At 42.3% G+C, this 26,970-nt stretch overlaps 2 protein-coding genes across 7 annotated transcripts; both read left to right on the top strand.

Moving 5' to 3' along the window:
• The first annotated feature begins 1,255 nt into the window (after positions 1 to 1,255).
• Positions 1,256 to 21,601, top strand: LOC112227198 (glyceraldehyde-3-phosphate dehydrogenase). 2 transcript variants are annotated; one of them, XM_024392071.2, is made up of 11 exons: positions 1,256 to 1,377; positions 15,064 to 15,123; positions 16,350 to 16,446; positions 16,619 to 16,725; positions 19,207 to 19,297; positions 19,557 to 19,675; positions 19,815 to 19,896; positions 20,046 to 20,197; positions 20,461 to 20,623; positions 20,797 to 20,894; positions 21,033 to 21,601. In XM_024392071.2, exons 2-11 carry the CDS (start codon positions 15,095 to 15,097, stop codon positions 21,100 to 21,102), a joined length of 1,008 nt encoding a protein of 335 aa, XP_024247839.1. In that variant the 5' UTR covers positions 1,256 to 1,377; positions 15,064 to 15,094; the 3' UTR covers positions 21,103 to 21,601. The 2 variants fall into 2 exon arrangements, with proteins under 2 accessions (XP_024247839.1, XP_024247847.1); XM_024392079.2 differs by lacking the exon at positions 1,256 to 1,377 and adding an exon at positions 11,300 to 11,323.
• Positions 21,602 to 21,747: 146 nt separating this feature from the next.
• On the top strand, positions 21,748 to 26,398 carry LOC112227217 (transmembrane protein 147-like). Of its 5 annotated transcripts, none has more exons than XM_024392118.2 (7): positions 21,748 to 22,956; positions 23,526 to 23,642; positions 24,135 to 24,204; positions 24,589 to 24,791; positions 24,983 to 25,067; positions 25,232 to 25,353; positions 25,749 to 26,398. In XM_024392118.2, exons 2-7 carry the CDS (start codon positions 23,566 to 23,568, stop codon positions 25,867 to 25,869), a joined length of 678 nt encoding a protein of 225 aa, XP_024247886.1. In that variant the 5' UTR covers positions 21,748 to 22,956; positions 23,526 to 23,565; the 3' UTR covers positions 25,870 to 26,398. The 5 variants fall into 5 exon arrangements, with proteins under 5 accessions (XP_024247886.1, XP_024247893.1, XP_024247876.1 ...); XM_024392108.1 differs by lacking the exon at positions 21,748 to 22,956 and adding an exon at positions 22,963 to 23,241; XM_024392098.1 differs by lacking the exon at positions 21,748 to 22,956 and adding an exon at positions 23,248 to 23,402.
• The last annotated feature ends 572 nt before the right edge of the window (positions 26,399 to 26,970 follow it).

The raw sequence follows: 26,970 nt of genomic DNA on the forward strand, positions 1-26,970 counted from the left end.
GGTGAAAAAAGCTTACCAATATTGAGGGATATGATGTCATTGATGTACTTCCTTTCCTTTTGGGTCATTTCAACGCACGATGGCGCCATTGTGAAAAATAGGCTACAACGTGTTCAAGGTTTGACACAACGACTGTATGGTTTGACAGCTTCCTATACATATATTTTTACGCAACTCACCATATGTGATGTAACATTTAATATACACCCTGTTCAGTCAGATTAGATAGTAATCTAGTCGATTTAAAAACTCAATGTTTAGGTAGCATACCACCATAGCGGTTAAGAGCTTTAGGCCAGTAACCAAAAAGTCGCAGGTTCGAATCCCCGAGCCGGCCAGGTGGAAAAATCTGCCATTCTGCCCTTGAGCAAGGCAGTTAACCCCCAACAATATCTGTTCCCCGGGCGCCGATGACGAGGGACGCAGAACTCACACCTCTGATTCAGAAGGGTGGGGTTTAATGCGGAAGATACATTTCAGTTGAACGCATTCAAACGTGCAACTGAGTAGGTATCTCACTTTCCATAAAATATTTATATATTTTAAACGTTTTTTTCCCCAGAGATATTATTTTACACAGAAAAATTAGATTAGTTAAATTCGCTATTACATTGAGATCGTGTGTAACTATAATGGATGGATGATGATTCATCAAAATGTGGTCTCATACGGTTTTCATCCATGGAGTTTCCACAGAGGCACGCATCATATCTCACGTAGCCCAGCAGCCGGATGCTCTGCAGAACACTAGCCCAGATAGTCACGTGCTGCAGCATGTGGAATTTTAGAGCAGTACTCAGATTTTTCTATCAAATTATGCAAATTAACGACTTTTCCATTAGTGATCCGTTATTATGGTTATGGTTCCGTGTGTGAAAATAATATAAAATACTAATTTCAATTTCTGTCCATAAAAAACAAACATTCGTAGCATATTTTGATTATATTTCTAAATACTCTTGCATATTGATTCATTATCAGGCTCCCGAGTGGCGCAGTGGTCTAAGGCACTACAGACACCCAGGTTCGATTCCAGGCTATATCACAACTGGCCGTGATTGGGAGTCCCGTAGGGCGGCGCACAATTGGCGCCACGTTTGTACGGTGTTGGCTGTCATTGTAAATAAGAATTGGTTCATAATTGACTTGCCTAGTTAAATAAAAGTTACATTAAAAAAAAAATCTGCTTTTAGTATCTTCCCATGGTTTGGCAACATCCCACATTCTCTATGGTTTCCATAGCAGCCGTGCCCCAGCAAAAGATCACGTGACGTCATGTTTCCAGGGCGATTAGACCAATGCTCGTGTCACGTGTCTGCTATAAATTCGGAAATTGTACTCTCTGTTTGCACAGACACTGCAGCATCTCCCCTCAAGGTAGGCATGAACGAGAAAAAGGGGTTATTATACAACAATAATTGTAATACTTATTGCTTAATATGTGTCTTTGTGTTTTTTGAATGCCGTTGTAATGGTGTAGCAGTAGCTACTTTTGAGCCTCTCCTTTCTCTTTAACATTACAAAGCCAGGAAATAAATGATGGAGGCGGGGAAAAGATGCGCCCATGGCCTTGTGTAATAATTCGCGTTTCAGTACAATTTCTGAAAATATGAAGTGTAGTTTGCTAACTAATTCAGCACGTACAAATCTTGTTTATTAAGACACGAGTTGAGCATTTAGTGAGAACAACAAGATAATGCATTATTCATTCATTAGAAGGCAAAATGTGCCGAGGTTACGTGACACAGTAGCTTGAACGATGATGCATTTTGCGGAAGACTGTTGTCAACGAATATTGTGGCTTCATGCAACATTTTAGATGATGTCTTCATGAACCTAAATAGTTGTATCAATTGGTCGGTGTAAATCAAGAGTTCTGGCATAGATGACTGTACAGGAAATCTCAGAAATGTTGCTCTAGCTAGAGCTACGTGCCTCTCACCACATACTCATGAGTTCTTTTGATTGCGTCATAGCATTCTAGAACGTTACGGTCGATGATGAACATCTAAACAAAAAAATGTTGCAAAATTTAGCCGAGACCACTTTTTTGGATGTTGAATTGTAATTGATACATTCACCGTTTTAACTTTGGGGATGAGATTAATGATTGAACATTAATTGTATTGCTCCAGTGATGTTCTCTCTGAAGGTGGAAGAAATGGCGTGGTGTGTCGCATCAATGTGCCTACCGATTAGGTTACTCTGTCCGAATTGTTGCAAATTGTATTAGTTGCTAAAATATACATACTTTAATCAATATGTCAACCGTTTGCAAAGACTGTTACAACAGGTTTCGGCTCAGTGTCACTAAGGAGGATGGAGAGGCAGCCATCTCCAGATGATGGGATGGGCCTTTTTCATCTGTGCGATGGTGAAGGTCGTATCATACTGTAAGGTCATTTGACAGACCCGGCCTATTTTCCAGGAGATGCCATAAAGAGTGACTGATTCCCTGCTGCATTAGTTGCCTCACTCATAAAACACTTATCATATTCTGGATATAAAATTATTCCTCATCTAAAAGGACAGAAAAATGCCATGTTAGAATTGTTGAAATAATTATATATTTCAAAATGAAGTGATTTCAAAGTTAAAGTATGTAATGCACATCATCAGTAAACTGCTCTTATCTAGTTTGGCCTGCTGATATGCTCACTGTGTCAATTATTATTCTGGAAGAATAACTGCTAATGACATTGATTGCATAGGCCTAATGTAAACAAGCTGATGTACTGGTTAGGTCGTGTGACTACAAATAAGGCCTAATCCAATTTTCCTGCTTGAAGGTGCCTGCAGCTAAGAGAGTCTCTGACTCAATGGCCATGTTCGAGTTAATCAAAACGGATGTATCATGGGAAAATTGAGACCGACTGTTTTACAAATACTATTAAAAAGTTATGTATGATGCAAGTTAATCAGCCATTCTCGACTTTCCTTTAAAGTCGTCTGCTTTGTCAAACACGGCCAGTCTCTTCCTGGGTAAAAAGAGGTGGTTCCCTCAAACTCTACTCCCTCTCTCTGACCTGCTCAATGCGCTTTCCTTTTTTTGGTATGCACTTACCATCACCTTGGTTACCATGGAGATATTTCCCCCACCATTATTTACAATACCCGTGTGTGAAGAATCCTATCCGTGTGTTCTTTATACCTGTATTGGTAGTGTATGGCTGTTGAATCAGTTTTATCTGTGAACACATTGTTCTTTACCTGCCTTGTGTAGGCCTATTTTTGTGCAGATCCGGCTTGTATAGCGATGAGAACTTCGTAAGCACTTCTGATGCAACAATGCTGCCCATCACTAGCTGTATAACTGCCTGGGTTAATAGTCAACCACACCTCCTGGCTCAACTAGGCTTGACTTTTGCATTTGATTTGTGCTGACTGAGTCCTCTCTTGACGCTGGGGTTAGCGATAGCTATCGCTGCCCCAAAGATGGCATCAGTAAATCACATGGATGTCGTTGTGTGTTTCTCTCCCCCACCTGCATAGTTCAGGTAGTCAGACAGATCACATGCTGGCAGGGTGCAGGAGGTGGCCCCTCCATCGATTCACTGCAGTTTGATACAACAGTTAATTTATTCATGGCTGTTCTGTTCTGCAGCGGCCTTTCCCTTCTCTGTTCGGTTTCACAGCTCTAACAGAACACAAAAGTACTTAAATGTATTGTCGCCTTGAAGATTTAGTCTGACATGACACAACAGGGTGACAACTTGATGTTCTTTTGTCAGCACAGGACCGGTGACTGGCTTATTATGCATTTAGCAGGTGTCTGGTTTTGTCCAGACAAAGCTGACTACGTTAGTCTATTACTAGGCCTTGATGGAGTGATATTTAGTGGCGTGAGTTGACTGGCTGTCTGCAGTGAGGGCAGTCATGTGACAGTAAATAGGCAAGGTGCTGAGGCTGGCTGTTCCTGATGCTTGTAGAGGAGGACTGGATATCATACTGCTCTCTGACGACAGCTGTCCAACCATATTAGACTGATAACATTCTCAGATGAGAACCAGTAGGCTATACAGAGGTTAATTGTATGTATTTGAGATTAGCCCACATACTATAGTTTAGCTGCAGGCAATAAAATCAGATTATTTCCAAACAAATCAGAATGATCTTGAAAAACATGCTTTTGACCATAAGTGGATTTCTTTTAGGTAATCATGTTTGATGTTTCATAAATACAGAAAAGGTTTGATACATTGATTACTGAAAATACTGTTCTAGGTGTAGTTTTGTGTGAGACTTAATGTAGTTTATTTTCCAAAGGGGCGTGGCAGTCAGTGAGAAGGTTGAATGGCAAATATTGAGCGGTCTTCAGTCTCTATCAGGGCCTGCCCCTCATGGCTCAGGTCTCAACAGTGGAAAACTACTGAGCTACAATCAGTACAAGACATGCCTGGGAATGTAGAAAATGCCAGTGAGAGGGTGTGTGTGAGGCAGCACGTTTTCATTCTCTCTCTGCTGAGGTTAAGACAGCTTGTAGAGGTCAACAGAGGTTACTGTGTGCTCTCTCTATGCAAATGACCACTGGTTTATAGTATATTTGTTATTACATTGTAAATATCTATATATTACCTACTATTACTCAGCCTGCCTCTTGCATCAAATTTGCCTGGTTGTGTCATTCTTCCTGTGTGCAGCACAGTAAATGGATGTGGTGGTATGACACAGCACTTGCTCAAAATGGCTCCCAGGCTCACCTCTGCTAACAGGAATGGTCTCCATCTGCCTCATCCTTCAACACAGCTACACACTGTTTTTTGCTTTGTTTCTTGATGCCAGCATTTTTGTGAATACCGTAGTAAAAGGCCAACTCGTTCATAAACACTTCCATATTGAGACGCTCCCACACTGCACCCACTTTATTTTTGTCCCATTGTCTGGGACATTTTCTGCCTGAGTAGGTATCTGTATGCCCCTGGGGTGAATGACCCACTTACTACAGGCACCCTGTTTCTCTCCAGTAATTGGGTTGGTGCTGTGGACCATTGCCCGTCTGGGTGAGTGGAGGGGTGGATGGCTGCACCCTAACAGCGGAGTAGCCCCATAGCACTTGACTGATTGGCTAGACAGACTTGTGACAGACAACTACCATGGTGGATGTTTGAAACAAAGTAGTCATTATTGAGATTTGTTACCCCAGGCATTTTTAATACCTTGCTATGAAATATTATTGCTATGGTGGTCCATATACCTAGGGATATGACGGTCAGGTCATGGAATTTTGGATGGCGGTTATTGGTCAACCAAATGACCGCTGTCACCAGAATAGATATGACGCACATTTTATCCTCCTCTCCTGACTGGTATGTTCTGCTGATGGGAGGGGGGAAATCACCTAGGCAACCAAAGATTAGTTTGCTACAGCATCTTGCTTGTTTCAGAAAGGAGCAATTAAGTTGTAGAGTCCATGTTACAGCAGACACAGAGTCAACCGCATGAATGCCCAGCTCTCCTGTTTTCAGTCAGCTGTTCTTTCCAAACACCAAGACATGTGTGTGTGTGATTGGTACTTATATATATATATATGTATATATGTGTATGTGTATGTGTGTGTATGTATATGTGTATGTATATGTATATGTATATATATATATGTGTGTATATATATGTGTACCAGTCAAACGTTTGGACACCTACTCATTCAACAGTTTTATTTTTTTACTATTTTCTACATTGTTGACTAACAGTGAAGACCATCAACACTATGCAACAACACATATGGAATCATGTAGTAACCAACAACGTGTTGAACAAATCAAAATATATTTTATACATTGCTCAAAAAAATAAAGGGAACACTTAAACACAATGTAACACCAAGTCAATCACACTTTTGTGAAATCAAACGGTCCACTTAGGAAGCAACACTGACAAATTTCACATGCTGTTGTGCAAATGGAATAGACAACAGGTGGAAATGGTTCTGCAGGTGGTGACCACAGACCACTTCTCAGTTCCTATGCTTCCTGGCAGATTTTTTTTTTGTGCTCACTTTTGAATGCTGGCGGTGCTTTCACTCTAGTGGTAGCATGAGACGGAGTCTACAACCCACACAAGTGGCTCAGGGAGTGCAGCTCATCCAGGATAGCACATCAATGCGAGCTGTGGCAAGAAGGTTTGCTGTGCCTGTCAGCGTAGTGTCCAGGAGACAGGCCAGTACAGCAGGAGACGTGGAGGAGGCCGTAGGAGGGCAACAACCCAGCAGCAGGACTGCTACCTCCGCCTTTGTGCAAGGAGGAGGAGCACTGCCAGAGCCCTGCAAAAGGACCTCCAGCAGGCCACAAATGTGCATGTGTCTGTTTCTGATCCTTTGAGCAGACTCCATGAGGGTGGTATGAGGGCCCGACATCCACAGGTGGGGGTTGTGCTTACAGCCCAACACCGTGCAGGACGTTTGGCATTTGCCAGAGAACACCAAGATTGGCAAATTCGCCACTGGGGCACTGTGCTCTTCACAGATGAAAGCAGATTCACACTGAGCACATGTGACAGAGTCTGGAGACGCCGTAGAGAACGTTCTGCTGCCTGCAACATCCTCCAGCATGACCGGTTTGGCGGTGGGTCAGTCATGGTGTGGGGTGGCATTTCGTTGGGGGGGGGGCGCACAGTCCTCCATGTGAGGTAGCCTGACTGCCATTAGGTACCGAGATGAGATCCTCAGACCCCTTGTGAGACCATATGCTGGTGCGGTTGGCCCTGGGTTCCTCCTAATGCAAGACAATGCTAGACCTCATGTGGCTGGAGTGTGTCAGCAGTTCCTGCAAGAGGAAGGCATTGATGCTATAGACTGGCCCGTCCGTTCCCCAGACCTGAATCCAATTGAGCACATCTGGGACATCATGTCTCGCTCCATCCACCAACACCACGTTGCACCACAGACTGTCCAGGAGTTGGCGGAAGCTTTAGTCCAGGTTTGGGAGGAGATCCCTCAGGAGACCATCCGCCACCTCATCAGGAGCATGCCCAGGTGTTGTAGGGAGGTCATACAGGCACGTGGAGGCCACACACTACTGAGCCTCATTTTGACTTGTTTTACAGACATTACATCAAAGTTGGATCAACCTGTAGTGTGGTTTTCCACTTTCATTTTGAGTGTGACTCCAAATCCAGACCTCCATGGGTTGATAAATTTGATTTCCATTGATCATTTTTGTGATTTTGTTGTCAGCACTTTCAACTATGTAAAGAGAAGTATTTAAAAATATTTCATTCAGATCTAGGATGTGTTATTTTAGTGTTCCCTTTATTTTGAGCAGTGTATTTGAAATTCTTCAAAGTAGCCACCCTTTACCTTGACAGCTTTGCACACTCTTGGCATTCTCTCAACCATCTTCATGAGGTAGTCCCCTGGAATGCATTTCAATTAACATGTGTGCCTTTGTATTTATTATGGATCCCCCATTAGCTGCTGCCAAAGCAGCAGCTACTCTTCCTGTGTAAAAGCAAAATGAAGGCTTTTTATACTTTTAAAAGCATTACAATATATTCACAGATTTTACAATACACTGTGTGCCCTCAGGCACCTTAGTATTGCCAGTGCCCACTGCCCTTAGTATTGCCAGTGTAACACTATAGCTTCCGTCCTTCTCTTCGCTCCTCCCTGGGCTCGAACCGGGAACACAACGACAACAGCCATCCTCGAAGCAGCGTTACCCATGCAGAGCAAGGAAAACAACCACTCCAAGGCTCAGAGCGAGTGACGTTTTGAAACGCTATTAGCGTGCGCTAACTAGCCAGCCATTTCACTTCGGTTACACCAGCCTCGTCTCGGGAGTTGATAGGCTTGAAGTCATAAACAGCGCAATGCTTGACGCACAACGAAGTGCTGCTGGCAAAACGCACGAAAGTGCTGTTTGAATGAATGTTTACGCGCCTGCTTCTGCCTACCACCGCTCAGTCAGATACTCAGATTATATGCAACGCTGGACACGCTAGATAATATCTAGTAATATCATCAACCATGTGTAGTTAACTAGTGATTATGATTGTTTTTTATAAGTTTAATGCTAGCTAGCAACTTACCTTGGCTTACTGCATTTGTGTAACAGGCAGTCTCCTTGAGGAGTGCAACGAGAGAGCCAGGGCGTTATTGCATTGGACTAGTTAACTCTAAGGTTGCAAGATTGGATCCCCCGATCTGACAAGGTGAAAATCTGTCGTTCTGCCCCTGAACGAGGCAGTTAACCCACCATTCCTAGGCCGTCATTGAATGTGTTCTTAACTGACTTGCCTAGTTAAAGATTAAATAAAGGTGTTAAAAATATATATATATATATATATAACAAAAAAAATCTGCACAATCTGTGTCCAGAAATACCCATTTCCGATTGATATGAAAACTTAATCGGCCATTCTGATTTAATTGGTCGACCTCTAATCAATACCTCTCATAAATAAAAGTAGTGATGAAGTCGATCTCTCCTCCACTTTCAGCCAGGAAAGATTGACATGCATATTATTAATATTAGCTCTGTGTACACCCAAGGGCCAACTGTAATGCCCTGTTCTGAGCCAATTGCAATTTTCCTAAGTCCTTTAACTTTTTTTTAACTTGTGGAGTTTCTTTCTTAATGGGTTTGAGCCAATTAGTTGTGTAGTGACAGGGTAGAGGTGCTATAGAGAAGATGGCCCTATTTGGTAAAAGACCATGTCCATATTATGACAACTGCTCAAATAAGCAAAGAGAAATTACTTTAGGACATGAAACTGTCTCATGTGGACCGCCAATGGAATGGAAGACCCAGAGTTACCTCTGCTGCAGAAGGTAAGTTCATTAGATTTAACTGCACCTTAGATTGCAGACCAAATAAATGCTTCACGGAGTTCAAGTAAGAGACACATCTCAACATCAACTGTTCAGAGGAGACTGCGTGAATCAAGCCTTCATGGTCGAATTGCTGCAAAGAAACCACTACTAAAGGACATCAATAAGAAGAGACTTGCAAGAAACACGAGCAATGGACATTAGACCGGTGGCAATCTGTCCTTTGGTCTGATGAGTCCAAAATTGAAAATGTTGGTTCCAAACACCCATGTCTTTGTGACAGAGAATAGGTGAGCGGATGATCTCTGCATGTGTCACGCCGTTGTTAAAGGAAGACCAAGGTGCAGCGTGTTGAGAGTACATTCTTTTATTTAGTAAAATGTCACCAACAAACAAGAAATAACAAACGACCGTGAATCTTACAAGGGCTATAGTACCCCTAACAAAGACAACTTCCCACAATGACCGAAGGGGAAAAAGGCTGCCTAAGTATGATCCCCAATCAGAGACAACGATAGACAGCTGTCCCTGATTGAGAACCATACCTGGCCAAAACATAGACTGCCCACCCAAATCACACCCTGACCAAACCAAATGGAGACATAAAAAGGCTCTAAGGACTGGGCGTGACAGCATGTGTGGATCCCGCTGTGAAGCATGGAGGACGTGTGGGGGTGCTTTGCTGGTGACAGTCAGTGATTTATTTAGAATTCAAGAGACAATTAACCAGCATGGCTACCACAGCATTCTGCAGCGACACGCCATCCCATCTGGTTTGAGCTTAGCGGGAGTATCATTTGTTTATCAACAGGACAGTGATCCAACACACCTCCAGGCTGTGTAAGGGCTATTTGACCAAGGAGGGTGATGGAGTGCTGCATCAGATGATCTGGCCTCCACAATCACCCGACCTCAACCCAATTGAGATGGTTTGACATGAGTTGGACTGCAGAGTGATGGAAAAGCAGCCAACAAGTGCTCAGCATATGTGGGAACTCCTTCAAGACTGTTGGAAAAGCATTCCAGGTGACTACCTCCATGAAGGTGGTTGAGAGAATGCCAAGAGTATGCGAAGCTGTAATTTTTGTTTTAATACTTTTTTGGTTACTACATGATTCCATATGCTTTTATCATAGTTTTGATGTCTTCACTATTCTACAATGTAGAAAATATGAAAAACCATTGTATGAGTAGGTGTCTAACTTTTGACTGGTAGTGTATATTTTCATGCTTATGAAGATTTTATTTTATGACGGTCTTCATCAATAACAATCGGTTCAATGTTATACAATAATTGTGCCAGCCCTAAAAATACCATGGCTCGTGCTCAATCTTTTGCTTGAATGACACAATCAGAAAAACATGGGCCTACTCTTTTTGGTGTTTGGAACTTAATTTTCACCTGACGTTGTGTCAGTTTTCAGTAGAACAGGCAGATAATTGGCTAAGTCAGAAGCAGAGGTGGATCATATAGGCCTTTATAAACACAGTGGCCTTTTGTCTGTGCTAAGAGTCACCACCATGTTGACACCAGCCTGCGCCTGTTGAATTCCCCTACAGTTCAGCTCTTAATTGAGAGTCGTTTGACATCTTGAGGCATCCAGGACACAAGTCCGGTATTGATTGGTCTCCTCAACAAAGGACTATTTGTCAGCCCACTTGTGTACTCTTGAGACCAAAAGAGGGGTGGTAGTACTTCAGACAATAGTACACACAGACACAATAAAAGAACCCACCAACATTTTCTTTTGTAGACCACAGCAGCCTTGACAAGACAGGTGTGAGGCTTGTCTACTCTGTTTTTCTCAAGAAACAAAATGGAGGTGATAGAACTAGTGCAGTGGACTTGATATGTGGATTGGGCCAGACTGCAGCTGAAGGGGGAGAGAGGGAAGGTGTGAACAGAATATAAAGGAGGGAGGAATGTGAGAACGCCATACTAACATGGAGCCTTCTCTGACTGCCTCTCAGCCTGCTTGCCTGTATGATGCCTGTGTGGCAAGGAGAATTGAAGATGGCCTGACAGTCTTAACTTGATGACATATTTTTTTTAATGTACTTATCCAAACGTTCAATGTTACTGAATATATCAAGCTCCAGACTAGTACTTTTAATTCCCCACTGGTGCAGTGTATGGAGTTGAGGCACAGATGCCATTAATTTGTAGTCAGTGTGACCGCATTAGGTGAGGATGATTCACTGTGAGCTTGGCTCATTATTGGCCAGTCAATCCAGTCAGCATATGCAGTGCATTCTGGGGCTCTTTAAAAAGACCACAGGCTGGAGGAACAGGCAGATTAGGATAAGCCATCTGGGTAAATTGCGGTGCAGTGGGAGCCACACACACAGGCACAGATTATCAAGTTGTCTAATGTTACATCAACCAGATGCAAGGGCAATCCTGTGTGTCCTTTCAAAGACAGCGCTAAGTCCTACCTTGCGGCTGCACAGCAGTCTTACATAGAGTCCTACAAGCTGTGGAGAGGGGAGTCCTAAGGAGTTTTTGGATTTATTGCTCATAGGAGGATACTACAGATTCTAAGCATATTCAGTAAGGTACTTGACCTTATGACACTAGTCCAATTAAATATGTAGCCTATGTAGTGTTACATAGCTTACTACACTTAGTTAACTAGGTAAATAAATAATCTATTGAGAATATTTTTTGTTTGACCTTTTATTTAACTAGGCAAGTCAGTTAAGAACATATTCTTATTTTCAATGATGGCCTAGGAGCAGTGGGTTAACTGCCTTGGTCATATGTTGCTTTTGCAAAACTCTAACGTTATAGCCTACACCCAGACAGTTTGAAACGGGTGCTAGACATTAGACAACCAGACAATCTGTTGGAAAAACTTAAGCCTATTTATAGCTATTTTGAGTTGTCTAAAGTGTTGCTTCGATTGGTTTGAGGTGTTTTAGCCCCAAGGGCTTTGTCCACACTAGTCTAGCCTAATGCTCTGAGTTCAGTACTAGTTCTGTCCCGTGTATGGATTGTTTCTGTGCTTCCATTTCGGTGACCCTCAGCTCAGAGTGGAAAAGCTAATGGAGGATAACTGGGACTCCCTTCATATAGGGTCATGGCTAGAAGGGATCCAGCTTTTGTCAAATGAACATCAGATTTGACTTTTCGATAACTGATTCGGATAACCTAGTTAAGGTTAGGGGAATGATTAGAGTTGTCAATTTAACATCAAAAGTAGATTTATTTTACAAAAGCTGAATCCCTTCTAGCCATGTCTCTAGCCATGTCTCTAATATAGCCTATCTGTCCAGGGTCCTTTTTTGGACACTGTGTTAACAAACCTCTAGACGAGCTTCAATGCCATACAACTCTCCTTCCGTGGCCTCCACAACTGCTCTTAAATGCAAGTAAAACTAAATGCATGCTCTTCAACCGATTTGCTGCCTGCACCTGCCCGTCTAGCATCACTACTCTGGACGGTTCTGACTTAGAATATGTGGACAACTACAAATACCTAGGTGTCTGTTTAGACTGTAAACTCTCCTTCCAGACTCACAGTAAGCATCTCCAATCCAAAATTAAATCTAGAACCGGCTTTCTGTTTCGCAACAAAGCATCCTTCACTCATGCTACCAAACATACCCTCGTAAAACTGACTATCCTTCTGATCCTTGACTTCGGCGACGTCATTTACAAAATAGCCTCCAACACTCTACTCAGCAAATTGGATGTAATGTTTCACAGTGCCATCCGTTTTGTCACCAAAGCCCCATATACTGCCCGACACTATGACTTCTCGTTGGCTGCCCCTCGCTTCATTTTCATCGCCAAACCCACTGGCTCCAGGTCATATTTAAGTCTTTGCTAGGTAAAGCCCCACCTTATCTCAGCTCACTAGTCACCATAGCAGCACCCACCCGTAGCACAGGCTCCAGCTGGTATATTTCACTGGTCATCCCCAAAGCCAACTCCTCCTTTGGCCGCCTTTCCTTTACAGTTCTCTGCTGCCACTGACTGGAACGAATTGCAAAAATCACTGAAGCTGGAGTCTTGTATCTCCCTCACTAACTTTAAGCATCAGCTGTCAGAGCAGCTTACCGATCATTGCACCTGTACACAGCTCAACTACCTCATCCCCATATTGTTACTTATTTTTTTCCTCCTTTGCACCCCAGTATCTCTACTTACACATTCATCTTCTGCTCATCGATCACTCCAGTGTTAATGCTATATTGTAATTATTTTGCCACTATGGCCTATTTATTGCCTTACCTCTCTAATCTTACTACATTTACACACACTGTATATAGATTTTTCTAGTGTGTTATTGACTGTACGTTTTGTTTATCCCATGTGTAACTCCGTGTTTGTGTCTCACTGCTTTATCTTGTCCAGGTAAATGAGAACTTGTTCTCAACTGGCCTACTTGGTTAAATAAAGGTGAAATAAATCAAATAAATATAAAAGGTTACAGCGAGGCTAGGTTATGGCCTAATGATTTATCCTAACTTGAGAAGAAACTAACCACATTTACCTTTCCTTTGAACTGGACATGGTCATGGATTTTGTTTTATATACCTAAATGTTATTTTAGTCCTGTTAGATTGGACCTCCATGTGCAGCCAAAATCCCTATATGTCATGGCAGACTAGGACAAATCAATAGTCTCCTTTTGATGGGGGGGAAAAAAAAGAAGTGTTTTTAAAAAAAAAAGTTGAAATTGATTAATGGGGCTGTCATTTGGTTTAAATGTCACTTAGAGCAATACAGATCATGGTAAATATGATGCATTGATAGATCTATAGCCCAGGGCTATGACTTGTTTAAACAGCAATGTTCCTACATTGATATTCACAAGAGTTTGCCACATCAATTTCCAACAAACGTTTTCATCGACGCAAAATGATGACGCAGGAATTTCCTGATTGTTGCATCACTTTGTTAGCCAAGGGTAGTAACTTACTGTTATGCGGTCCATCCTCCATCACGTACCTGACATTGATGTTATTGACCAACTGTATTGAATTAAAAATGTGTTCAAACCTCTCCCGACCTCCTATTACCTTCAGCATTGCTAACCAACACTTTTTGCTAGGCTACATAATTTGGTTGAACATTTAATCTTTGGCTTGCTCAAACAGTATGTAAAGACAGAGTTAAACTATAAAGCCTTATTTTGTATAGTCTCATCTGTAATAACTTGCTTTGTTACAGGAAGTGTCTCATATCTATCTTGTTCACACTTGTTCACTATCTTGTTCTGCTTCCTGTGTCTCTGGCTAATGGTCATCTTCTCCCTTCCTCCACAAAAATATATTTTTTGACTCCTCTCCCTCTCCAGTCCTTATAAGGCTGAGGTTACATATTTGACTATGTTCCAACCCTCCCTCTTTTTGTTTAGTAGACATGTCTGTCTCTCTTACATAACCAATAGCCTATCTCAGTGTCTTTAGAAACCTCCACATGCTCCTGTACAGCACAGCCACTCACTCTGTCAGAAATACCACACATGCAGCAGCTTGCCCATAAAGGCATGTGCATATGATCATAATACAGACTGTCACTGAAAACTAGGCACAACCCAAGGCTCATATTTCTACGTTTCCATGCAAGTTGAGCTGAGAACAGAAAAGCATGTCTGTGTCCAATCCTCCGATATGGGACCATTGTAGAAGTCAAAGTAGACAAATAGCCTAGTCTCCTATTAAACCAGAAGGTTAAAGTGGAAGGCTGTGTTTTATCGTTCCTTACACACCGCAGCCTCTGGACAGTAATGAGACTGGCCTGGCACCACAGGCCTTCAGGCTGGTAATACAGTGAGAGCTAACATTGCGGAGGAGAGGAGAGCTACTGATTGATATCGCCTGTGGATTCAGACAGGCTACAAGGGAGGAGCCCAGAATCCAGTGTTTCATACTGGGCTGGTTTCCCCTGGAGTCTACAGAAAGGAAGTCCTCTGAATAGGAAGTCTGGGCCTGTTGCTTCAGTTCCTCAACTCTCTGCTCTCTGTCTGGCATGTTAAACAGGCCTGGAGACAATGGAGTCTTCCATAGCCAAGTTAGGGACACATCTAGCCTACACCTCCTACTCCTAGGCCACCTAGTCCTGCACTACATAGTAGAACAAGTGTTTGACTTAGCTAACTGCTGTTATGTAACTGGACAAATTAAACTTTTGCACTACTTTCTCTGCTGTTCTAGAAAAAAAGATTGATTGCAGATTCTAGGCACTGCGGTGTGGAAAGCTGTACATTTGCAAGACTTTGCTGTTTCTACAGGGAGGGACACTTGTTGCAATACGCTTCCTAATGTTTTCTAATGTCTTGTTTCAGGTTCACCACCACAACTCAATCAACAGCAACTATGTCAGACCTCTGTGTTGGAATCAACGGGTGGGTATTATATTCACCTCTAATATACAAATTGTCCCACCACTATGCATGCATGTTTTCTAAACCACATCTTGAAGGGTAAATCAATAATTACTGTGGGAATGAATATCACTAAATTATGAAAATATTGGAATAAAGTAGGCTAATGTAAATAGTTTAAAGTAACGTTGTGTGTGGTCAACTGTAATTTAATCACCGTTATGATTGGGACAGTGCCATCTCACTGCTCCGAGACAAGCATGGGGACTCGTCTTGATAAATCAATCAGATTTTTGTTTTCACTGTATCTCCATTTGGATATTTGGTGACAATTAGGCTGGGAAAATGTTAGCCGAGGTGAGTGTTCTTGATGATAATCTTTAGTCTAGTTTGCTCATCTAATAGTGTTATCAGAACATTTTGCTAGCATGTTATGTAGCCTACACTGGCCTAGTATAACGGGATTATTTTGCTCTTCACTGGCGTCGAGGCCAAGGCTATATCCCCATGAAAAGCCTTTGACTTGTCTGCTCAATGTGATTTTGTTTCACAGAATCTCCGTTGTATACAGTATTTGTTTATTTGATCTCTGGTTGGGCAAATAAGTGGAGGTTGCAGCTCATCTATTCGTTTGCTAATATCTGATCAGACACATTTAGCATGGTCTGTAGCATAAGTCAAGTGTATAATTGACTCACTCATAGGCAACTCAAAAAGCCCACAGAAGTTGGGAAATATGAACACGATACTCACATCCTTTTTAAAATGCCTGCTCCCTACTAGGTGTAGAATCTCCACCCAGGCATAGCTCATAGAAGGGCTTACACCCAGGTGGTGTAACGGGTATCATTTTTAGGTCCGGCGTAGAGCACGTTTTACCTTGGACGTAGAGTTACGACCAACTTGTGCCACTGGCGCCAGAAGGTGTGGTGTTGAGGGCAGTCAGTGTTAGATGGGAAGAGGAGGACAGCACAGTTAACAGATAATGAGGATTACACTGTAAACCAGCACCCCAAGGAAAGCACGCCAGCGCACGTATAACAGTCACACAACTAAGTACACACACATTTCTTCACTCCCCACATGATATGTAAATCCTAACTCAAAACATTTTCATTTAGCATCATCTGGAATTTTTCACAGCAGTCCCAATACAGAGGCCGGACGAGGGAATTTTACATTTTTAGGGGAGCAATCCCATGTCGCCCTGTGTCTGTACTGAATCCAGCCTTTCCCTCTCTGTCCAGATTTGGCCGTATTGGCCGCCTGGTCCTCAGGGCCTGCCTGCAGAAGGGAATCAAAGTCGTTGCCATCAACGATCCCTTCATCGACCTGCAGTACATGGTGAGTCTCTTTCAGTCCCTCAACCAACAGCCTTCATACAATATGGCACCCTGCCAGATCAAGCTACCGGTGTGCTTATGTGGTAGTATTTATTGTAAAAACGCACCAATATCCCCATCATGTGTAATGAACTGATAACCTTGATGTTCTCTGACATTCTCTTTCTCCACAGGTTTACATGTTCAAGTATGACTCCACCCACGGCCGTTACAAAGGTGAGGTGAGCATGGAGGACGGGAAGCTGATTGTGGACGACCACTCCATCTCCGTATTCCAGTGGTGAGTGATGACATCATCACGTGTGCTTGCCTGTGTGTGTGCAAGGTACAGAAACGCTGTTCCAGTGGCCGTCTGAGTAAAGTTCCACTCTATGGGGCTAGGTTGATTTTGGGATTTAGCGTGTGTGTGCCCATTTCTCCCTGGCTCATAGAGTATTACCTCAGTGGTCTGTAATCCCGCTGGCCATTATCTCCTCAGTGTTGCTATCGGCCTTTGAGGGCTGGTGCCACCTGTCTGCAAGGCCCAGCTCACAGCGATAACACTGAGGCTTAAAGGAAATATTCACCCATTTTGAATGTTACTCCCAAAAGTTCCAATGGAATTGACATTGTGTTGTAACAATGTTCAAATAGTGAAAGTACAAAAGGGAAAATAACTAAACATAAATATGGTTGTATTTACAATGGTGTTTGTTCTTCACTGGTTGCCCTTTTCTTGTGGCAACAGGTCACAAATCTTGCTCCTGTGATGGCAAACACCTCTGTGAGGTCGACCGATTAATCGGAATGGCCGTTTCAAGTTTTCATAACAATCGGAAATAGGTATTTTTGGACACCGATTTGGCCAATTTTAAAAAATGTATTTAAAAAAAAAAAATTACACCTTTTTTATTATTTAATCTTTATTTAACTAGGCAAGTCAGTTAACACATTATTATTTTCAATGACGGCCAGGGAACGGTGGGGTAACTGCCTCGTTCAGGGGCAGAACGACAGATTTTTACCTTGTCAGCTCGGGGGATTCAATCTTGCAACCTTACAGTTAACTAGTCCAACGCTGTAACCACCTGGTTACATTGCACTCCACAAGGAGACTGCCTGTTACGCGAATGCAGTAAGCCAAGGTTAGTTGATAGCTAGCATTAAACTTATAAAAAAACAATCATAATCACTAGTTAACTACACATGGTTGATGATATTACTAGTTTATCTAGCGTGTCCTGCGTTGCATATAATCGATGCGGTGCGTATTCGTGAAAAAGGACTGTCGTTGCTCCAATGTACCTAAACATCAATGCCTTTTATTAAAATCAATACACAGAAGTGTATATTTTTAAACCTGCATATTTAGCTAAAAGAAATCCAGGTTAACAGGCAATATTAACCAGGTGAAATTGTCACTTCTTGCGGTCAAGGCACGCAGTCAGTGTATATGCAACAGTTTGGGCCGCCTAATTTGCCAGAATTTTATGTAATTATGACATAACATTGAAGGTTGTGCAATGTAACAGGAATATTTTGATTTATGGATGCCACCCATGAGATAAAATACGGAACGGTTCCGTATTTCACTGAAAGAATAAACGTCTTGTTTTCGAGATGATAGTTTCCGGATTCAACCATATTAATGACCGAAGGCTCGTATTTCTGTGTGTTATAATTAAGTCTGATTTGATAGAGCATTCTGACTGAGCGATGGTAAGCACCAGCAGGCTCGTAAGCATTCATTCAAACAGCACTTTCATGCATTTTGCCAGTAGCTCGTCGCTGTGCTTCAAGCATTGCACTGTTTTATGACTTCAAGCCTATCAACTCCCGGGATGAGGCTGGTGTAACCGATGTGAAATGGCTAGCTAGTCAGCGGGGTGCGCGATAATAGTGTTTCAAACGTCACTCGCTCTGAGACTTGGAGTGGTTGTTCCCCTTGCTCTGCATGGGTAACACTGCTTCGAGGGTGGCTGTTGTCGATGTGTTCCTGGTTCGAGCCCAGGTAGGAGCGAGGAGAGTGATTGAAGCTATACTGTTACACTGGCAATACTAAAGTGCCTATAAGAACATCCAATAGTCAAAGGTTAATGAAATACAAATGGTATAGAGAGAAATAGTCCTATAATTCCTATAATAACTACAACCTCAAACTTCTTACCTGGGAATATTGAAGACTCGTTTTAAAAGGAACCACCAGCTTTCATATGTTCTCATGTTCTGAGCAAGGAACTTAAACGTTAGCTTTCTTACATGGCACATATTTCACTTTTACTTCTCCAAAACTTTGTTTTTTGCATTATTTAAACCAAATTGAACATGTTTATTTATTTGAGGCTAAATTGATTTTATTGATGTATTATATTAAGTTAAAATAAGTGTTCATTCAGTATTGTAATTGACATTATTACAAATAAATCGGTATCGGCTTTTTTTGGGTCCTCCAATCGGTATCGGCGTTGAAAACTCATAATCGGTCGACCTCTACTGTGGTATATTACCCAATAGATATTGGAGTTTATCAAAACTGGATTTGTTTTCGAATTCTATGTGTGTCTGTGCAATCTGAGGGAAATATGTGTCTCTGGTCATACATTTGGCAGAAGGTTAGGAAGTGCAGCTCAGTTTCCACTTCATTGTTTTGTGGGCAGTGTGCACTTAGTCTGTCTTCTCTTGAGATCCAGGTCTGCCTACAGCAGCCTTTCTCAATAGCAAGGCTATGCTCACTGAGTCTGTACATAGTCAAAGCTTTCCTTAATATCTCTCTCCCCATTAGTATGAAGCCCCATGAGATCCCATGGGGTAACGCCGGTGCCGATTACGTCGTTGAGTCCACCGGAGTCTTCCTCAGCATTGACAAGGCCTCTGTAAGTAGCAGTATCCAGACACACAGAAGACACTGACACTTGTGTGTCCCCGTCAAGCACTGATAACTATAGCGCTCACCAAGGCCTTGCAACAGCCAAATAAGTAACCCTAATGTACTTTGTCAAAATAAACCTATGAAACTCGAAAGACTTTCAACAGTTCTCGTGTATTAGGACCAGTCAGATCTAGACACAAACATTCAATATGATGTGCATGCAAGATTTGAGACTTTCTCAATGTTTTCTTTTCTGTTTTCAGTCCCACATCCAGGGTGGTGCCAAGCGGGTGGTTGTGTCTGCCCCCTCCCCCGACGCCCCCATGTTTGTCATGGGAGTCAACGAGGACAAGTACGACCCCTCCAGCATGACCATCGTCAGGTGAGTCCCTTTATTCCTGACCAATACATGCATGATCAAAGGGCGAACTCTTCACAAGAATAGTCAACCTTTAATAACGCTAGTATAATTGATTTATCTGAGTTTGTGACCTATTGTAATTCTCTCTGGTCATCCACAGTAATGCATCTTGCACGACTAACTGCCTGGCCCCCCTGGCTAAGGTCATCCACGACAACTTCGGCATCGAGGAGGCCCTCATGGTCAGTGTTTTTCTTCCATTAGACTCTGTCCATGCATCTTCATGACCAGCATGCAGGGAGCATCTGAATGTCTTTTTGTCCTGTGATCCATATTGACACATCCACTGACGCTATGGAACCCATGCTCATCTCTCTGCTCCTCCTCTCAGACCACAGTCCACGCCTACACCGCCACCCAGAAGACGGTGGACGGCCCCTCTGCCAAGGCATGGCGCGATGGCCGTGGTGCCCACCAGAACATCATTCCTGCCTCCACCGGAGCTGCCAAGGCTGTGGGCAAGGTCATCCCTGAGCTCAACGGGTCAGTAGATGGAGTGTGTGTGTCACAGGAGGCTGGTTGGAATGACATCAAACACATGGTTTCCATGTGGTTGATGCCATTTAATTGACTCCATTCCAGCCATTATTATGAGCCATCCTCCCCTCAACAGCCTCCTGGGGTGGGTGTGTTTGCATACATTTATGTGATTGTGCCTGCTACTTATAAAAGATGCTGAATGCAGATGTGTGCTTGATGAAAAAGACTACTTATATAAGTGCTGATGTGAGCCTTCTCTCTGTCAGCAAGCTGACTGGCATGGCCTTCCGCGTGCCCGTGGCTGACGTGTCAGTGGTGGACCTAACCTGCCGCCTGTCCCGGCCCGGCAGCTACGCTGAGATCAAGGAGGCTGTCAAGAAGGCCGCCGAAGGACCCATGAAGGGATACCTGGGGTACACTGAGGACTCTGTAAGTTAATTACAAAATATGTACATCAACATGAAAGATGAGCTCAGTTTAACTGGCAATTATATGATGATATTAGCAAGTTGTAGTTTAAAAGCAGGTCTCCTAGATTACATAGATCTCTGTATACTGCAGCTGTTCTGTTGGTGGGTTTCTCATATTTCCTGTCCCACCAGGTTGTGTCTTCTGACTTCATTGGAGACACCCACTCCTCCATCTTTGATGCTGGCGCCGGTATCTCCCTCAACGACAACTTTGTCAAACTCATTTCCTGGTAAGTTCCTCCCTTAGAATTAGAGTAAATATTCAATCATTCTAATTCTATATTTCCTCCCCTGCTAACGCTGGACCACTTTTTGGTTTTTCTCAGCCCTCAACTAAACTATGACTCCATCTCTGTCTGTTTCCCCAGGTATGACAATGAGTTCGGCTACAGCCACCGTGTCGCTGACCTGTTGCTGTACATGCATTCTAAGGAGTAACTGTCCGGCTCCAGAAAGCTGCAATGGGACCCACCCCCCTTTTACATGCAGTCACACCCCTAGTACCCCCAGCCCTCCACCACTCTCTACAACACAACTTAGTCTCTGTAGTAGGCTGTGTGTACGAGTATTTGTTTTTTCCTTCATGAAAAAGTCCCACTTTGAGACTGTTTTGACTTGACAGTATGAGTTTCTGTCTTCCCAGAGCATTGCCGTAGATGTTTCCATACTGGCTGTTACCATGTAATATTGGTGTTAAAGATTTCTAGTTTAAGAGTCAAGTGAGAAAGACAAGCTATTGTAACTAAAAAAATAATACTTCTGTAGAATCTTTACAAATGTCTCTGTCTTGCCTTGTTGTTGTTCATGTTTCCTGTTTGCCAGTGTTATAAGAACATGTTTTCACACAATGGCAAGTAAGTCGTCATCTGCATTCAAGATAATCAACAGGATGCAGAACATGAAGATGATGCATTATAAAGTGACAATTGTATGATAATGTGTTTGTAACATTACTGACAGGATTAGACTTAATTTGATGCACATTTGCATTATTTGAACATCACAGTTTGGTGAAAATTATATTGAAACAAATGTTATTCCCTAAACTTCAGTTTTAATAGCTGATGCTTTAGCCAGGCCACAGTTTTAATACTATGCTGGAACAAAAGTCTGCATACCATGTTGGTACCTAGGACCAGGAGTCAAACATGATTGATATTGAATTTGCCAATCTGGTTGTGCACATTGCACTGGATGACTTCTCAGACAGGTTTTCTGCCAGAATTTATTGGGTGTAAGGCTATGGAACTGACAGTTTCTCAGTCAAGTGTCAACTCTCCATCGACATATGCATTCTGAAAGCTATCTGGAAGTCCATTATTGCAATTTAATTTATCCTGCCCTAACGGGAATCACAGGGGACATCTAGTGGCAAATATTGTTGCACAATAAGGTCAACCAAATGACTGGTGGTATGTTTTCTGCATTCAACACTGTTCACATAAACAACCACAACACCCATTATTTTGGAATGTCATTATAGCATGGTTGTACATTTTTAAAAAAATATATTAATTAGACTAGCCTAGAGTACTGCACATTGTGGATGCCTGAGTGACCATAATGAGCTTTAAAGGTCCAATGTAGTCATATCTCAATATCAAATCATTTCTGGGTAAAAATTAAGTACCTTACTGTGATTGTTTCTTTTTGACCATTTTAATTTAAAACAAAGTGTTTCTTAGCAAGAGCAGACCAAAACTTCATCCCACAAAGTTGACATTTCAGGCTGTCTTTTCAAACCGCTCTTACACTAAAAGGGCATTATCATAATTTGACCGTTTTCAGAGTACTATTCCAAGCTCATAGTTTGGAAATATTTTTCAAACAATCACCTTCTTGACTGCACTGGGCCTTTAACTCAATGACGTTAGACTACTACATATAGTGTAGCCCTGCTGCCGCCAGATGGCGCTATTATTGCTAATGTCGTTTGTTAGTGGCGAATAGCGCCTACTAGCGGATGTCCAGGCTAGCTAGAAGTGCTGCAAATATCCTTAAACTTATAAATTGTCATTAGCTGTATTTGTTATGTCAACGATGATGCAGGAACTATTTACTCATTGCATGAACAACAAAAACCACCGAGTTTTTAAACATTTTCATACTAAACTATTTTTGCAGAAACTGCCGAAGTCCTGCTCTGCAATTATTACGGTTAACCATGGTGACTCCGTTCTGTCGTTCCGTCTATTTGCTTTACAAGACCCTCTGAGTTTTTGTCCTAAATCGCTAGCAAACGAGCGGAGCGATAGGATCGGAGACATCAAGGGATAGCGGAATCATTTAAAGGTAGGACTTTGGTAGTTTCCGAGTCGTCACTAGTTACCACAGCCACAAAGTTTTAATTCCGCCTATTTCTACAATTTATCTACTTGGAACCTTACTCAATCCACACTGCTACTCGTATGCCTAAACCTAAATTAATACCAAAACGCTTTTAAAAAATTATTTTAGGAATTTTCTACGATACAGGCTGTGGTAACTAGTGGACAACTAGTTTCCGTCCTCCATCCAACGAGTTAGCAACCAGCATTAGCATCTCAATAATCCCTCTGTCAACCTGAGTAAATACAGGTATTTCTGAATGATTCGTGCTGATCTTCATTTAGACGTGTGTTATTTATATGCAGTTAACTTATCTAACAGATTTCAATTTATAATGCGAGTGGAATAAATATGTTAGGCCTTGCCCATAATCAGTCTTTTGAGTGTGCAGGAAGAGAGGACGCTAGCAAGTAACGTTGCTTTCAGATTATCTGCTCCAATGCTTCATAAATCTTCAATAACTAACGTTAGTTAGCTAATATTGTGTCAATAATTGTTGCTAGCTAATAGCTATCATGTCTTCATTCCTTCAGACTCGTTGGAGAATTCGCCAGTGTTGGACTCCCTGGCAATATGACGCTATTTCATTTCGGGAATTGCTTTGCCTTGGCTTATTTCCCCTACTTTATCACCTACAAGTGCAGTGGACTGTAAATATCAGCACCTCTCATACTATATAAACTGCATTATATTAATTTGTTAGTTGACCCCGTACATTTAGCTACTGAACATGTATTTTTGTATGATCTGTTCACTAGCTAGTCACCCTTATTGGGCTCCCGAGTGGCGCAGCAGTCCAAGGCACGGCATCTCAGTGCAAGAGGTGTCACTACAGTCCCTGTTTCGAATCCAGGCTGTATCATATCTGGCCGTGATTGGGTGTCCCATAGGGCGGCGCACAATTGGGCCAGCGTCGTCCGGGGGAGGCCGGCATTGGAAATAAGAATTTGTTCTTAACTCACTTGCCAAGTAAAAAAAATATATATATGACATATATATATATGTATGTAGTAGAGGGTGAAATGTAATCTACATTTCACCCTCTGTCAGCAGATTGAGAGGTCAGCCAATCCTGCCACTCTAGGCAACCATGTTCAAACCATTCTAGTGTACAGATGTGTCTTTCTCTATCCATATTATAGATCAGAATACAATGCATTCTGGAGATGTGTTCAAGCAGGAGCTACCTACCTATTTGTGCAGCTATGCAAGGTGAGCATTGACTGTCCAAACTGTCTGTTTTCTGAAAAGCAATAAAAGTATCATCATTCTGTCAAAGGAACTGATGATCGATCACATTGGGATGCAGACTAAAAACTGCTTGATTACTAATGTAGCCTACTAGTTATTAGTTATTACTAGTTAATATGTATCCTACTAAGGCGGCAGGTAGCTTAGTGTTTAGTAACCAAAAGGTCGCTGATTTGAATACTCGAGCCGACAAGGAGAAAATGTGCCCTTGAGTAAGCCAGTTAACCCTAATTTGCTACAGGGGCGCTGTAATACTATGGCTGACCCTGTAAAACAAGACATTTCACTGCACCTATCCTGTGTATGTGACAATAAAAAATAAAATGAACAATATCTCTGTTCCAGATGCTATTTCTAGCCACTTTCTTCCCCACATGGGAGGGAGGAGCTGGTGTGTATGACTTTGTTGGTGAGTTTATGAAGGCCACGGTGGACCTAGCAGACCTTCTGGGCCTGCATCTGGTCATGTCCAGGAACGCAGGGAAGGGAGAGTACAAGATAATGGTGGCAGCGATGGGATGGTCCACAGCAGAGCTCGTTATGTCAAGGTACATTCTCTTTCTCTATCTTTCTCTGTCCCCCTGCTGTTTCTCTTTCAATCTCTTTGGGTGCATTCCAGATTCACATTAATTTCTGTGTAGATTATAGTCATTCACTACCCAAGCTCACTAGTATATTTGCCATTATGTTTATTTGCAATGCTGTCTCTTGTATTTAATCCTCTTGCCCTGTCATCCAGGTGTATACCTCTATGGGTGGGTGCCAGAGGCATTGAGTTTGACTGGAAGTACATACAGATGAGCTTCGACTCCAACATCAGCCTGGTAAGTCTCCTTGCACTGACACTTATACTGCTGAATCAAATAGACATTTATTTTGACTTCCAATAAATACTTAGATAATGAATACTCATTAACATTACATTTCCTGTGGAGGGCTTAGAAGATGTATAGTTTCTAAGGAAATTCGGTGTCGCCTTCTAATTCAGGTGCACTATATCGCCATGGCAGCAGTGGTGTGGATGTTCACGCGGTACGACCTCCCAAAGAGCTTCCGTCTGCCTGTGACTGTACTGCTAGGGCTGTGTGTATACAAGGCCTTCCTCATGGAGTGAGTATCACGTACTTCAATGTACCCAGGGAAGGGACCTGTGGAACTGCATACTGTAGAAATGGTCATCCTCACAGAGCTGGTTTTCAGCTCATAGTGCTCATCTGTTCTGGGGAGGGAACTGAAGTTTTTCTGTACACCGCTGGAGGTCATTATAAACACTGATAGCTACAGTTGTGTAATGGTCTGGATGACCAACCCCTATTTTTCAAAAGAAACAATACATTATTGAAATGGTACTGAAAACCATAACGCCTCCAAATTCATGTCATAATCCATCGTGATTATATGATGTTAGCAACAATCAGTTACATAGTAGTCAACAATTTACATATTGGTATCAAACATAGCTACACATCTACTCATTTTCTCCTCTGTCCTCTAACTTCTCTCAGGTTGTTTGTCCATGTGTTCCTGCTGGGGAGCTGGACAGCCCTCCTGGTGAAGGCGGTGCTCACTGGATCCATCTCCCTCTGTTCTCTCTTCCTCTTCGTCACACTGGTGCACAGTAACTGAGACTGGCTGCGACCCCAAACAAAGAGGGTCTTTAACACACACACACACAGGGCCTTTCAACCAGACTTTGCCTGTAAAGATTAATTTTGTATCACACAGAAAGAGGGCAGGAATGTGAGCATTCATGGTTTGACTTTTTTAATGTTATAATACTACTTTTTTATGTATGATTTATTATTGTGCTGAATTAGTACGGTAGATTGAGTATTTATAACAAGTGGATGAAAGTGGATGCCTCTTAAGCGTTGTAGTACAGTTACTAAACTACTTTGACATCTAAGCTGATGGTACAATACTGTTGTTACTCTGTGTGCTCACCTGCATTACTGCAGATATGAAAGAGATTAACTTTATCTCATTCGACATGATGAAATACAAATGTTGGTGCACTTGTCACATGACTGAAGCAGCATAATGGCGAACTTATGTTGTCGTAAGATTACATAAAACATGGTAGCAGTGGGTTATCCTACTCTATGGAAACTTAGTGAGGTGTGAGTGAATGGCCAATAAATGACTTAATATGCTACTTTTGATTGCGCACAGTGTGCTTATTACATACGATAGACAATGTTTTAATTTGATTTTGTATAGATATTTACAAAAGGCAGGAGATAGAAGTCAAATTTGTACTCAACATTGAGGTGTAGTTCGGGCTCCTAGTATGAGAGCTTTATGTGTGGTGTTGGGCCAAGCCTTGACACACCCACAACTTGTTAATTCATCACACTTGACTTGCTGTCACAACTGACCTACTGTTACTACAAACCCTATTATGTACTGTGGGGCCCAATTCTGCTGATTTCCATGGTGACTTGGTGTCTGTACAGTAGTGGGCATGTCCAGGAATGATGAATAGTCTTGTGTCCAGATTCCCACACATATTGCCTTTCCAATCGGAAGAATCGACGCTCCACACCTACCACCGGAATGCCACTTCTAATTCATGCCGGAGATAATAGATTTGTTCCCCTTCTAGTTAGCCTTAAAATGACTAGTCTGGTTTGTATAGAAACCTGTTGACCAGTCTAGTCTGTATAGAAACCTGGTGTCTGCATAGAAATGTATTGAAATGTATTGACCAGTCTAGTCTGTGTAGAC

The sequence above is a fragment of the Oncorhynchus tshawytscha genome, linkage group LG03 (genome assembly GCF_018296145.1).
Source record: "Oncorhynchus tshawytscha isolate Ot180627B linkage group LG03, Otsh_v2.0, whole genome shotgun sequence".
NCBI lineage: Eukaryota > Metazoa > Chordata > Actinopteri > Salmoniformes > Salmonidae > Oncorhynchus > Oncorhynchus tshawytscha.

What these genes read in the sequence shown, in the direction of transcription:
- LOC112227198 (XM_024392071.2), top strand. Translation starts at nt 15,095, where the DNA reads ATGTCAGACCTCTGTGTTGGAATCAACGG. An exon ending in TCCATCTCCGTATTCCAGTG is followed by an intron (nt 16,726 to 19,206) that starts GTGAGTGATGAC and finishes TCTCCCCATTAG; the next exon opens with TATGAAGCCCCATGAGATCC. An exon ending in TTTGTCAAACTCATTTCCTG is followed by an intron (nt 20,895 to 21,032) that starts GTAAGTTCCTCC and finishes CTGTTTCCCCAG; the next exon opens with GTATGACAATGAGTTCGGCT.
- LOC112227217 (XM_024392098.1), top strand. Translation starts at nt 23,344, where the DNA reads ATGTTAGGCCTTGCCCATAATCAGTCTTTTGAGTGTGCAGGAAGAGAG. An exon ending in GGAAGAGAGGACGCTAGCAA is followed by an intron (nt 23,403 to 23,525) that starts GTAACGTTGCTT and finishes TCATTCCTTCAG; the next exon opens with ACTCGTTGGAGAATTCGCCA. An exon ending in GCAGAGCTCGTTATGTCAAG is followed by an intron (nt 24,792 to 24,982) that starts GTACATTCTCTT and finishes CCTGTCATCCAG; the next exon opens with GTGTATACCTCTATGGGTGG.